This window comes from Salvelinus fontinalis, chromosome 27 (assembly GCF_029448725.1).
Source record: "Salvelinus fontinalis isolate EN_2023a chromosome 27, ASM2944872v1, whole genome shotgun sequence".
Lineage (NCBI taxonomy): Eukaryota > Metazoa > Chordata > Actinopteri > Salmoniformes > Salmonidae > Salvelinus > Salvelinus fontinalis.
The window spans coordinates 36218411-36233409 of NC_074691.1; the positions used below are offsets into that span (position 1 = coordinate 36218411).

Consider the following 14999-nt stretch of genomic DNA (forward strand, 5'->3'; position numbering starts at 1 on the left):
GTGTTTTGTGTGACTGTCCTTGTCTATCAGTCTATCAGTGTTTTGTGTGACTGTCCTTGTCTATCAGTCTATCAGTGTTTTGTGTGACTGTCCTTGTCTATCAGTGGTATCAGTGTTTAGTTACTGCAAAACCATCCCTCTCTGTTTGAGCCAGGTGTTTCAGATGGCTTAACTATCAAGCTGCATCTGTTTCTCCTTCATTTTTGAATAAATTAATTTGTTCAAAACTGTTCAACTATTGTCTTTCTCTCTCTTTGAGTCAACTACTCACCACATTTTATGCACTGCAGTGCTAGCTAGCTGTAGCTTATGCTTTCAGTACTAGATTCATTCTCTGATCCTTTGATTGGGTGGACAGCATGTCAGTTCATGCTGCAAGAGCTCTGATAGGTTGGAGGATGTCCTCCGGGAAGTTGTCATTATTACTGTGTAAGTATATGGAAGGGGGTGAACCATGAACCTCCTAGGTTTTGTATTGAAGTCAATGTACCCAGAGGAGGACAGACACTAGCTGTCCTCCAGCTACACCATGGTGCTACACTACAGAGTGCTGCTGAGGCTACTGTAGACCTTCATTACAAAACAGTGAGTTTTAATCAATTATTTGGTGACTTGAATATATTTAGTGTAGTTTTATCTAAACAGGATCACTTTTTAAATATTTCACTATTTACATTTTTATACAGTTCACTGAGGAGGATTGTCCTCCCCTTCCTCCCATGAGGAGCCTCCATTGGTGTAGGGGTAGTTTTGGGTTTCACCTGAACGCCTGTATCTTCTGTTCATTTTTAACATTTACTCTTTTTCTGTCCTGTTCTTCTGTAGTTGTTTTTTTATGTCTTGTCACGACTTCCACCGAAGTCGGTCCCTCTCCTTGTTCGGGCGACGTTCGGCGGTCGACGTCACTGACCTTCTAGCCATCATTGATCCATTTTTCATTTTCCATTGGTTTTGTCTTGTCTTGTATCACACCTGGTTCCAATCCCATCAATTACATGTTGTGTATTTAACCCTCTGTTCCCCCTCATGTCCTTGTCGGTGATTGTTTATTGTAAGTGCTTGTGCACGTCTGTCCTGGTGTGCGTTGGGTTATGTACCCATTTATTTTATTATTCTGTTTTCCGGTGGGTCTTGTTCATAAACTGCGTCGTTGGAAACAGTTATTTCTCTCCTGCGTCTGACTTCTCTGCCGCCAGTTCACACCCCTTACATGTCTGTTTCTAGCCTTCTCTCTTGTTGGTAGTAAATATAGAAAGGGAGCGCAGACAGGCTCTGATGAAGCTCTCTCCTTAGCTTCTAAACACACACACACAAACACACAGACACACACACAAACATACACATACACACAACCACGCACACTCCACTGGTCCCACTGGATTCATGTTTGTCCTCATTGTCACCTCTCTCCTCTCCTTCCCCACTCCTCTTCTCCTCCCCTCTCCTCTTCTCCCTCTCTCTTCCCCCACTCCTCTCCTCCTCCTCTCCTCTTCTCCCTCTCTACTTCCCGTCTACTCTCCTCTTCTTCCCCTTTCCTTTCCTCTTCTCCCCCACTCCTCCCCATCTTCTCTCCTCCCCTACTCCTCTCCTCCTCCTCTCATCTTCTCCCCCTCTCCTCTCTTCGCCTCTCCTCCCCCTCTTCTCTCCTCCCCTACTCCTCTCCTCCCCCTCTCCTCTCCTTTCCTCCCACTCTCCTCTCCTCCCACTCTCCTCTTCTCTCCTCTCTTCTCTCCTCCTTTCTTCTCTCCTCTCCTCTCCTCCCACTCCTCTCCATCTCCTCTCCTCCCACTCCTCTCCATCTCCTCTCCTCACCGTCTCCTTTTCTCTCCTCTTCTCTCCTCTCTTCTCTCCTCCCCCTCTCCTTTCCTCTCCCTCTCCTCTCTTCCCCTCTTCTTCTCCTTTCCTCCCCCTATCCTCTCCCCCTCTCTTCCCCTCTCCTCTCCTCCCCCTCTCCCCCTCTCCTCTCTTCCCCTCTTCTTCTCCTCTCCTCCCCCTCTCCTCTCCCTGGCCTCCCCCTCTTCTTTTTCTTTCCTCCCCCTATCCTCTCCCCCTCTCTTCCCCTCTCCTCTCCTCCCCCTCTCCCCCTCTCCTCTCCTCCTTTCTTCTCTCCTCTCCTCTCCTCCCACTCCTCTCCATCTCCTCTCCTCACCGTCTCCTTTTCTATCCTCTTCTCTCCTCTCTTCTCTCCTCCCCCTCTCCTTTCCTCTCCCTCTCCTCTCTTCCCCTCTTCTTCTCCTTGCCTCCCCCTATCCTCTCCCCCTCTCTTCCCCTCTCCTCTCCTCCCCCTCTCCTCCCCTCTCCTCCACCTCTAAAACACTGTATAGCCTCAAAACATGTTTACATTTTAATTGTGGTCTCATGGATGGTGATTCTTTGTATCCATATCTCCGTCTATGAATTTGAGAGTGGTTACATTTCTTCAGCCCCGTCCCTCAGCCGTTTACCCATATAGTGGCAGGTTGTCCACATTGTTGTTGTTTGAATAGCAGATTTCCCCTTTAAACCGTTTAACCTTTCAGTGCTACCCATCCCGGATCCGGGAGCATCCTCATCAAAAAGCTGACTAGCATAGCCTAGCCTAACGGGACAGGGATATCATATAATATAATTTCATGAAATCACTAGTCCAATACAGCAAATGAAAGATAAACATCTTGTGAATCCAGCCATCATTTCCGATTTTCACCGTGTTTCCACCGCATAGGTAGCTTTCACAAAACCCACAAATAGAGATAAAATGAATCACTAACCTTGAACAACTTCATCAGATGACAGTCTTATAACATCATGTTATACAATACATTTATGTTTTGTTCGAAAATGTGCATATTTAGAGTTGCAAATCGTGGTTATACATTGTGAATACATAGCAACAATTCACCAAAATGTCCGGAGATATTTTGGACAGTCACCTAATCTAACTAAAGAACTCATCATAAACTTTACTAAAAAATACATGTTGTACAGCAAATGAAAGATACACTGGTTCTTAATGCAACCGCTGTGTTAGATAAAAAAAAATAACTTTACTACAACATACAGCATTATTGTGAGACAGCGCTCACCTATTCTCCGCCGTGTTGGAGCCAACATATTACACAAAAATACAAAATAACATCATAAATATTCTCTTACTTTTGCTGATCTTCCATCAGAATGTTGTGCAAGGAGTCCTAGTTCCAGAATAAACCGTTGTTTGGTTTTAGAATGTCCATTTCTTCTGTCGAATTGGCAACTTTGGCTAGCCATGCGGAGCTCACGTGTCCAAGAAATCTTGGCGCATGGAACAAAAAATTCCAAAAGTCCCAATAAACGTTGAATAAACTGGTCAAACTCGGTTGAAAAATCCTACTTTATGATGTTTTTTCTCATATGTATCCAATAAAATCAGAGCCGGAGCAATTCGTCGTGTAAACCGAACGCTTTTCAGAAGACAATGTGAGGTTCCCCGGCGCGCAGTTGAAAACTGACAAAAGAGCGGAACTGTCACTCCAAAAGCTCTTATTCGGCCTCACATCAAGCTAGACACCCATTCAACATTCTACTGCCTGTTGACATCTAGTGGAAGGCATATGAAGTGCATACAGATCAATAAATATAAGCCAGTTGAATAGGCAGGCCCTGGCACAGAGACCCTTTTTCAGAATTTTCACTTCCTGTCTGGAAGTTTGCTGCCAAATGAGTTCTGTTTTACTCACAGATAGATTTCAAACAGTTTTAGAAACTTTTGAGTGTTTTCTATCCAATAGTAATAATAATATGCATATTGTATGATCTAGAACAGAGTACGAGGCCGTTTCATTTGGGCACGATTTTTTCCCAAAGTGAAAACAGCACCACCTATTAAGAAGAAGTTTTAATGGAAGGGGTTGTTCCTGGGGTACAAAACACATGCCAGAGGAGAGCAGAGTACACACACACACAAGCTCACACACATACAACATTCACAAAAACACACAAACACACAAACACACAAAAACACACAAACACACAAACACACACACACACACACACAAACACACACAACATACACACAAACACACACAACATACACACTCGCACACACAACATACACACACGCACACACAACATACACACACGCACACACAACATACACGCACGCACGCACGCACGCACGCACACACACACACACACACACACACACACACACACACACACACACACACACACACACACACACACACACACACACACACACACACACAATATACACACACAAACACAACATACACACAACACATACACACACAACACACACACACGGACACTAACTGAATTGTTGTGAAGGTGGGCGAACTCCTGGGAAATACCAAATGGGAAGAGGACACATACATGCACTAGAGGACAGTTACATAGATACCCTTGTTAAAGGCTGTGATTGGTTTGGTTTTCTGTTAAATAATTCAAGAGAATAGGATCTCATCTCAATGACTTATCTGGCAAAATTTTAATTTATGTTAACAGGTTGAATTGAAATAGGGGTTTTCTACATGTTCAATTCTCTAGAGATTACACTGTAAGGGGCAATTCACCCCATCCACCAACAATGTGTTGCAACACCTGTGTGATTCCACAGCAACCACAAGGTTAAGTGAAATAAACAGGAGGTGGACAGGGTAACAACGAGAGAGGAGGATCAGTGGACAATAAGGGATGTCGAGGATGGCTGAGGAACTCATTAATGTATTTAATTAGGACCTAGCTAGAGCTAGACACGCTCAGAGCTCTCACCTTTTCAGATGCTCCAAATTAGACACTCTCCTCTCCACTTCTCATCTCCTCTACTCTACTCTACTCTCCTCTACTCTACTCTCCTCTACTCTCCTCTACTCTACTCTCCTCTACTCTACTCTCCTCTACTCTCCTCTACTCTCCTCTACTCTCCTCTTCTCTTCTCCCTTATCTTCTCTCCTGTTTCCTCTCCTCTCCTCTCCTCTCCTCTCCTCTCCTCTCCTCTACTCTACTCTACTCTACTCTACTCTACTCTACTCTCCTCTACTCTCCTCTTCTCTTCTCCCTTATCTTCTCTCCTGTTTCCTCTCCTCTCCTCTACTCTACTCTACTCTCCTCTACTCTACTCTCCTCTACTCTCCTCTACTCTCCTCTACTCTCCTCTACTCTCCTCTACTCTCCTCTTCTCTTCTCCCTTATCTTCTCTCCTGTTTCCTCTCCTCTCCTCTCCTCTCCTCTCCTCTCCTCTCCTCTTTTCTCCTGTTTTGTCTCCTCTCCTTTCCTCTTGTCTCATCTCTTCTCTTCTCTCGGGCAAATCATTCAACATAAACACAGACAAGGAGAAGAAACAGAAAGACTTCTGATGCTGTTAAATTATTTATAAACGCAGTTAAAAAACATATTACTTCAATCAGATTCATTATATTATGTTGTTCTCCCCTTCCAAAGCATCTGCTGTTGTAGAACTGTGTTTGTCCAACACTGAGGGAGGGTACCAGTGGAAAAAGCTGTGTGTCAATACACTCATGTAGATGTATTTATATCATGATCAAATGTCATCCTTCATTTTAAGACTCTTGTAATTGAGACCAACTGCAAGTCATCAGATCTCATGTCTAATTGTGTGTTTACTGATATTTATATTTATCTCTGCAATTATGGTGTTTAATATATATGGTATATGTCCTGTAATGATGGTATTTAATATACATGGTATATGTCCTGCAATGATGTAGTGTTGTTAAATGCAGAGACAATCAGGCTAATCTTTTTTCTCTCCCTCCCTCCCTCCCTCCCTCCCTCCCTCCCTCCCTCCCTCCCTCCCTCCCTCCCTCCCTCCCTCTCTCCCTCTCTCCCTCTCCCCCTCCCTCTCCCCCTCCCTCCCTCCCTCCCTCCCTCCCTCTCCCTCCCTCCCTCCCTCTCCCTCCCTCCCTCCGTCCCTCCGTCCCTCCGTCCATCCTGCAGTATGTTCCTCCTGACCTGTGTATCTGCTGTTTCATCCTGGAGCAGTCCCTGTCTGTCCGGGCCCTGCAGGAGATGTTGGCTCATACAGTGCCTAACAATGAGGGGGTGAGTATCTCTGCATTACCTGTATACATAATCACTGTATAACCTACACATTATACCTGCATTACCTCTATACATTATCATGGTATCATCAGTACACCTCAGACCATGGTCAAAGACATAGGTGATACACTTTTACAGTTCTTAGAGTATTTGAATGCTTCGTACGTAGTTGAATTTTGTAGACTATTTTATGGTGTTTTATACCACTGTGTGTGACGCACAAAAGCGTAGTGGCTGCGGAGTCAGGCGCAGGATGCAGAAAGTACTGAGTAGTGTTTTAATAAGCCACAGGGAAAAGAATAGTGCGCGCCAAACACACATAGGCGCAACAAACAGGAAACCCAAAACCAGGACCTAAATAGTCCAGAGGGAAATCCCAAAACGAAAACACGCTACCAATAACCTACCACACACAAACACAGTAGAAAAATTAAGCCCGCACAAAGAGCAGGCAGCCGACTAGCTTACATAGCCCAACTAAACGTAAACATGAAACAGGTGTAACCAATAAGACAAAACCAACAGAAAAGGGAAAAGGGATCGGTGGCAGCTAGTAGACCGGTGACGACGACCGTCGAGCGCCGCCCGAACAGGAAGAGGAGCCACCTTCGGTAGGAGTCGTGACACAGTGTCTCAGTGTAAAGACCATAATGTCCAACAAATCATGTTGTTGAAAGGTATGGACAATAATACATTGACAATTGCTGACTTATGGGGATTCTGGTTAAAGAATATATGCCAATAAGATTAATTAAAATAAAAATGTATTCAATAAAATATCAATTAGATTTATCGAAGAAATATTGTATTCAATAAGAGATCAACGTGAGAGGATAATAATAAAATTTATATTTTGTATGTATGTTTGACTTCAAGATAAGCCTTGAAGATACTGCTTCTACGGTAGTGTCCTCTCTAGCTGTGTGACAGTGCCCACTCTATGTCAGACACAGACCCAGCCACAGAGAAATAGCCCGTGATTGCCTTGCTTTAAGTACACGCAGACAGTCTTCTTCCCTCTTTCCTTTCTCTGTTCTGCCCACTTGATTTACAAATAGAATGTTCCCTCCCTCCCTCCCTCCCTCAGCTATAGTACCACAGCCATTCTTAATGATGAGCAGTGATAAGTAATCATGAATAGGGAGATAGATACTTAAATACTTATGAGTATAGTGTCCCCTACTGCAATGAAACACTTCATGTCACGCCCTGACCAAAGAGAGCCCTTGGTTCTCTATGGTGTAGTAGGTCAGGGCGTGACTAGGGGGTGTTCTAGTTCTATATTTCTATGTTGGTGTTTAATATGGTAATCGTTGCCTCTAATTGGGGATCATATTTAGGGAGTTTTTCCCACCTGTGTTTGTGGGATATTGTTGGTTTTGTGCTTGTTGCACCACGTAGTCACGTTTTGTTGCTTGTTATTTGTTTTGTTGAAGAAGTTTCACTTTAAATAAATATGTGGAACTCAACACACGTTGCGCCTTGGTCCGTCTCTTACAACAACCGTGACTGAATATTCCACCAAAAGAGGACCAAGCAGCGTGTTCACCAGGTAAAGGAGTTTTGGACATGGGAGAAAGTCATGGGAGGACACGAGACCCTTCCTTGGCGGGAGTCGCAAAGTGCCAGAGCCCGAATGGCAGACGGTGGAGGACTTCAATGAGGGATACCGGAGAGAGGTGGAGGCGAGGAGTATGCTGCAGTGCAGGCGTACTGAAGAGCGGGTCATCAGTCCGGTGCCATCTGTGCCGGCTCCTCGCACTCGCCCTGAAGAGCCAGAGGCTGGGAGAGAGAGAGAGGAGAGAGATGTTGTGCAGGTGTGTTCTGCTCAACATTCGACCTGAAGAGCCTGTCAGCGGTCAGGTGAAGTCTGTGCCGGCTCCACGCACCAGGCCTCCAGTGCGCCTCCCCAGTCCGATACGTCCTGTGCCAGCTCCCGGCACTCGCCCTGAAGTGCGTGTCACCAGTCCGGTGCCACCTGTGCCGACTCCAGGCCTCCAGTGCGCCTCCCCAGTCCGATACGTCCTGTGCCAGCTCCCGGCACTCGCCCTGAAGTGCGTGTCACCAGTCCGGTGCCACCTGTGCCGACTCCAGGCCTCCAGTGCGCCTCCCCAGTCCGATACGTCCTGTGCCGACTCCAGGCCTCCAGTGCGCCTCCCCAGTCCGGAGCGTCCTGTGTCAGCTCCATGCATTCGACCCGGAGCGTGTCATCAGTCCGGTGCAACCTGCGCCGATGCCCAGTCCAGGCACGGTGTCCAGTTCCGCTCCACGGCCGGAGCCTTCCTCTGCGCCGATGCCCAGTCCAGGCACGGTGTCCAGTCCCGCTCCACGGCTGGAGCCTTCCTCTGCGCCGATGCCCAGTCCAGGCACGGTGTCCAGTCCCGCTCCACGGCCGGAGCCTTCCTCTGCGCCGATGCCCAGTCCAGGCACGGTGTCCAGTCCCGCTCCACGGCCGAAGTCTTCCTCTGCGCCGATGCCCAGTCCAGGCACGGTGTCCAGTCCCGCTCCACGGCCGGAGCCTTCCTCTGCGCCGATGCCCAGTCCAGGCACGGTGTCCAGTCCCGCTCCAAGGCTGGAGTCTTCCTCTGCGCCGGTGCCCAGTCCAGGCACGGCACCCGGTACCGCTCCAAGGCTGGAGTCTTCCTCTGCGCCGGTGCCCAGTCCAGGCACGGCATCCGGTACCGCTCCAAGGCTGGAGCCTTCCTCTGCGCCGATGCCCAGTCCAGGCACGGCGTTCAGCCCGCCGCCATGGCCGGATCCGGGGTCTGGGCCTACGACCTGCACCGGAGCCGCCACCGACACTAGTCACCCCTGTGTATGTGGGATATTGTTTGGTTTTGTGCTTGTTGCACCACATAGTCACGTTTAGTTGCTTGTTATTTGTTTTGTTTTGTTGAAGAATTTTCACTTTAAATAAATATGTGGGACTCAACACACGCTGCGCTTTGGTCCGTCTCTTACAACAACCATGACACTTTATGAAGAGATGTCAACTAAGTTATGAGCGCTATTGGATCGACAACTGAACACATTAGAATTTAATTGCTTGTAGTTAGCTTAGCTTAGCTGCCCTTGCTTCACTGCTTCTGGGGTGCCAGACGATCAGATCAGTGTCAAGTTTGCATCCATTACTGCGGTGAAGTGAATTTCTGTTTTGTTGAGGTGATAACCACAGAATGCCTGGCACTTCAGTATCAGAGCTGAGTATTTCAGCCTGGCCCTGGACTAAAAACCTGGACTATTATTTTGGTTAATTCACCCATTTTATGACACATTTTAATGGAGACTCATGCTCTTTTAGGTATAGTTTTATATAATTGACTTCCATAACTCCATGTAATATTGTTATTTCGTCTGTCTTTGTTTAACGCTGCTAGAAAGCGGACCATGAACAGTGGGTATGTTCATTTGTTACTATCTTTAGTTTGCATGAAGGCTCCCCTCTACTGACCCCTAACTATTAAAGAAAGAAAGATCTCACTTTGGCCACTTTCACTTCAAAGTGTTGCCTATTTTGGGATTGTCATCATACTATACTAAAGTCATTTATGACTATGTTTTTCAATAGATTTGTAGGTTCATCAGACACATAAGGAAGATTCAGAAGTATGCCTATAGTGAGAATTGAGAATCTTGACATTATTGTACATAGCCAGAGAATTACATTTTAAAAACAAATATTTATTAGGTAAATATGCATTTGACTGAAAACCCCACGGACATATAGTAAAAACAATTAAATGTAGATGCTGATATGTTATTCGCTTATACCAGTTCATTTATTTGATCTCTGCAAATATTTTATTCTATACATTTTAGAATAAGGCTTTAACGTAACAAAATGTGGGAAAAGTCAAGGGGTCTGAATACTTTCCGAATGCACTGTATGCCCCTGAACATCACTGAATGTTATGAACCTGTCACAGACAAACACAGAGATGTTAAACTATGCCCCAGAACGTAACTGATTCATGACAATCTTGAAATAGACATCCCATTGGTGCCTTCCTTCACGTTGTGCACACGATTCACGGGATTGGAATGCTTTGCTTGGTGCCCCTCAACAACAAACTATGTGTCTGTGTGAACACATTTTCAAGTGAAAGTGCTAACTAGCTAACTAGTTAGCACTTTCTCTAACCAGTTAGTATTTTAGCTAACCCACTTAGTGCTTAACGATAGGGAAAACCCCCTTAAATCTACACCTTAAAATATTTATTACACAGGGTATGTTATTATCTCTCATGGACAGATGTACGTAACATTACCAGCTGTATAGCTGACACAGTTACACAATATTTTAGTTATGGGTTTCCGAGATGATGTATTATGTAAAATATATAATTTGTGTTACCTTTTTTTGACGAAGCATCATTTGAAGACTTTAGGGAATGAACAGGAAACCTAGGTGTTGGAACGATGCTCCCTCACTGAGATGTGGTGGTTTTTTGAATTTGTGGTTTTCTTTCCTCTCTGTGTTGTTTCTAACAGTCCCATTTCAAGGGTACCAGAAATAAAAGAGGACATATTATTGAATTGGCGTTGATTCCAGAAGCTTCACACAATGATTCCAGAAGCTTCACACAATGATTCCAGAAGCTTCACACAATGATTCCAGAAGCTTCACACAATGATTCCAGAAGCTTCACACAATGATTGCAGAAGCTTCACACAATGATTGCAGAAGCTTCACACAATGATTGCAGAAGCTTCACACAATGATTCCAGAAGCTTCACACAATGATTCCAGAAGCTTCACACAATGATTGCAGAAGCTTCACACAATGATTTCAGAAGCTTCACACAATGATTGCAGAAGCTTCACACAATGATTGCAGAAGCTTCACACAATGATTCCAGAAGCTTCACACAATGATTCCAGAAGCTTCACACAATGATTCCAGAAGCTTCACACAATGATTCCGGAAGCTTCACACAATGATTGCGGAAGCTTCACACAGTGATTCCGGAAGCTTCACACAGTGATTCCGGAAGCTTCACACAGTGATTCCGGAAGCTTCACACAATGATTCCAGAAGCTTCACACAATGATTCCAGAAGCTTCACACAATGATTCCAGAAGCTTCACACAAGGATTGCAGAAGCTTCACACAATGATTGCAGAAGCTTCACACAATGATTGCAGAAGCTTCACACAATGATTCCAGAAGCTTCACACAATGATTGCAGAAGCTTCACACAATGATTGCAGAAGCTTCACACAATGATTTCAGAAGCTTCACACAATGATTGCAGAAGCTTCACACAATGATTGCAGAAGCTTCACACAATGATTCCAGAAGCTTCACACAATGATTCCAGAAGCTTCACACAATGATTCCAGAAGCTTCACACAATGATTCCAGAAGCTTCACACAATGATTCCAGAAGCTTCACACAATGATTGCAGAAGCTTCACACAATGATTCCAGAAGCTTCACACAATGATTCCAGAAGCTTCACACAATGATTCCAGAAGCTTCACACAATGATTCCAGAAGCTTCACACAATGATTGCAGAAGTTTCACACAATGATTCCAGAAGCTTCACACAATGATTGCAGAATCTTCACACAATGATTGCAGAAGCTTCACACAGTGATTCCGGAAGCTTCACACAGTGATTCCGGAAGCTTCACACAATGATTTCAGAAGCTTCACACAATGATTGCAGAAGCTTCACACAGTGATTCCGGAAGCTTCACACAGTGATTCCGGAAGCTTCACACAGTGATTCCGGAAGCTTCACACAGTGATTCCGGAAGCTTCACACAGTGATTCCGGAAGCTTCACACAATGATTTCAGAAGCTTCACACAATGATTCCGGAAGCTTCACACAATGATTCTGGAATGAACATACAAAGCTGTAGAACAAAGCTATTTGGAATTTGGAAACCAACAGTGGGATCTATTCACTGGGATCTATTCACTGGGATCTAGTCTACAGTGGGATCTATTCACTGGGATCTATTCTACAGTGGGATCTATTCACTGGGATCTAGTCTACAGTGGGATCTATTCTACAGTGGGATCTATTCACTGGGATCTATTCACTGGGACCTAGTCTACAGTGGGATCTATTCACTGGTATCTATTATACAGTGGGATCTATTCACTGGGATTTATTTTACATTGGGATCTATTCACTTGGATCTATTCTACAGTGGGATCTATTCACTGGGATCTAGTCTACAGTGGGATCTATTCACTGGGATCTAGTTGACAGTGGGATCTATTCACTGGGATCTATTCTACAGTGGGATCTATTCACTGTGATCTATTCTACAGTGTGATCTATTCACTGGGATCTATTCACTGGTATCTATTATACAGTGGGATCTATTCACTGGGATTTATTTTACATTGGGATCTATTCACTTGGATCTATTCTACAGTGGGATCTATTCACTGGGATCTAGTCTACAGTGGGATCTATTCACTGGGATCTAGTTGACAGTGGGATCTATTCACTGGGATCTATTCTACAGTGGGATCTATTCACTGTGATCTATTCTACAGTGTGATCTATTCACTGGGATCTATTCTACAGTGGGATCTATTCACTGGGATCTATTCTACAGTGGGATCTATTCACTGGGATATATTCACTGGGATCTAGTCTACAGTGGGATCTATTCACTGTGATCAATTCTACAGTGGGATCTATTTACTGGGAACTAGTCACTGGGATATATTCTACAGTGGGATCTATTCACTGGGATCTAGTCTACAGTGGGATCTATTCACTGGGATCTAGTCTACAGTGGGATCTATTCACTGGGATCTATTCACTGGGATCTAGTCTACAGTGGGATCTATTCACTGGGATCTAGTCTACAGTGTACACCTTGCTCTTGGTGGAACACTAGATACATTGTTTTGGTCGTTTCTCTTTCTCTTTGTCCATTTTCTCTATCTCGCGTTTCCCTTTTTTTCGTGTGTTTAATTTTTTTCTTCCTTCCTATAAACATAAAATCTGTTTGATCAAATGGGCAGCAAGCAAACGGAATACAATCTCCCCAGCCATTACTCTGATAATTTGAACACTCCCTGCAGAAGCTCAGATAGAGCGGTATTAGAGTGGGAGGGGGGGGGGGGGGCGTTGCCCGTTGTCGTGCCACCAAGCCAAAGGCCACAGTTCACAGTGCTGATGTGTCGGCATGACAGGCTGCTGAAATACGGGCCGCTCCGCCCTTTCCCAGCTCTACCCCTCTACCCCTCTCTCTCTTTCTCTCTCTCTCTCTACCCTCTCTCTTTCTCTCTCTCTCTCTTTATACCCTCTCTCTCTTTCTCTCTCTACCCTCTCTCTTTCTCTCTCTCTCTCTCTCTCTCTCTTCGTCTCTCTCTCTTCCTCTCTCTCTATCTAACTCTCTCTCTCTCTCCGTATCTCCTCTAAACAACAGCTGGGATGAAGCAGGATACTCTTCCCTTCGTCCCTTTTTTTATTTTGATCGACAATCTGTTTCTTTTTTTTTGTCCAGAGTTATTATACAACCACACAGCTACAGTGTCGGTGGGATCTAGTTCACCAGCTGGTAGGCTTGGGGGCGTAGAGGACTGGGGGTTTGAACTCTGGGGGGCTGAGGGGTTTGGGGGCTTCATGGAGCAACTTGGGAATTCACTTTCTCCCAGCGGAACTGTAGACTGTACCACCAAATCACCAAACACAGATTGATTCTGAGACTTGTGGTGTATATAGATGATTGATTGATTGAGTCTGAGACTTGTGGTGTGTATAGATGGTTGATTGATTCAGTCTGAGACTTGTGGTGTGTATAGATGGTTGATTGATTGAGTCTGAGACTTGTGGTGTGCATAGATGGTTGATTGATTGAGTCTGAGACTTGTGGTGTGTATAGATGGTTGATTGATTGAGTCTGAGACTTGTGGTGTGTATAGATGGTTGATTGATTGAGTCTGAGACTTGTGGTGTGTATAGATGGTTGATTGATTGAGTCTGAGACTTGTGGTGTGTATAGATGGTTGATTGATTGAGTCTGAGACTTGTGGTGTGTATAGATGGTTGATTGATTGAGTCTGAGACTTGTGGCGTGTATAGATGGTTGATTGATTGAGTCTGAGACTTGTGGTGTGTATAGATGGTTGATTGATTGAGTCTGAGACTTGTGGTGTGTATAGATGGTTGATTGATTGAGTCTGAGACTTGTGGTGTGTATAGATGGTTGATTGATTGAGTCTGATACTTGTGGTGTGTATAGATGGTTGATTGATTGAGTCTGAGACTTGTGGTGTGCATAGATGGTTGATTGATTGAGTCTGAGACTTGTGGTGTGTATAGATGGTTGATTGATTGAGTCTGAGACTTGTGGTGTGTATAGATGGTTGATTGATTGAGTCTGAGACTTGTGGTGTGTATAGATGGTTGATTGATTGAGTCTGAGACTTGTGGTGTGTATAGATGGTTGATTGATTGAGTCTGAGACTTGTGGTGTGTATAGATGGTTGATTGATTGAGTCTGAGACTTGTGGCGTGTATAGATGGTTGATTGATTGAGTCTGAGACTTGTGGTGTGTATAGATGGTTGATTGATTGAGTCTGAGACTTGTGGTGTGTATAGATGGTTGATTGATTGAGTCTGAGACTTGTGGTGTGTATAGATGGTTGATTGATTGAGTCTGATACTTGTGGTGTGTATAGATGGTTGATTGATTGAGTCTGAGACTTGTGGCGTGTATAGATGGTTGATTGATTGAGTCTGAGACTTGTGGTGTGTATAGATGGTTGATTGATTGAGTCTGAGACTTGTCGGGTGTATAGATGGTTGATTGATTGAGTCTGAGACTTGTGGTGTGTATAGATGGTTGATTGATTGAGTCTGAGACTTGTGGTGTGTATAGATGGTTGATTGATTGAGTCTGAGACTTGTGGTGTGTATAGATGGTTGATTGATTGAGTCTGAGACTTGTGGTGTGTATAGATGGTTGATTGATTGAG

The 14999-nt window shown here is 44.7% G+C and overlaps 1 protein-coding gene across 2 annotated transcripts in view; it reads left to right on the plus strand.

Moving 5' to 3' along the window:
* LOC129825507 (ryanodine receptor 3-like) overlaps window positions 1-14999 on the plus strand; it is a 275528-nt gene that overhangs the window by 43386 nt on the left and 217143 nt on the right. For both annotated transcript variants that reach the window (XM_055885660.1, XM_055885661.1), the window contains exon 3: window positions 5938-6042. In XM_055885660.1, the coding sequence (XP_055741635.1) occupies window positions 5938-6042 (105 nt within the window). The remainder of the gene's footprint in view (window positions 1-5937; window positions 6043-14999) is intronic.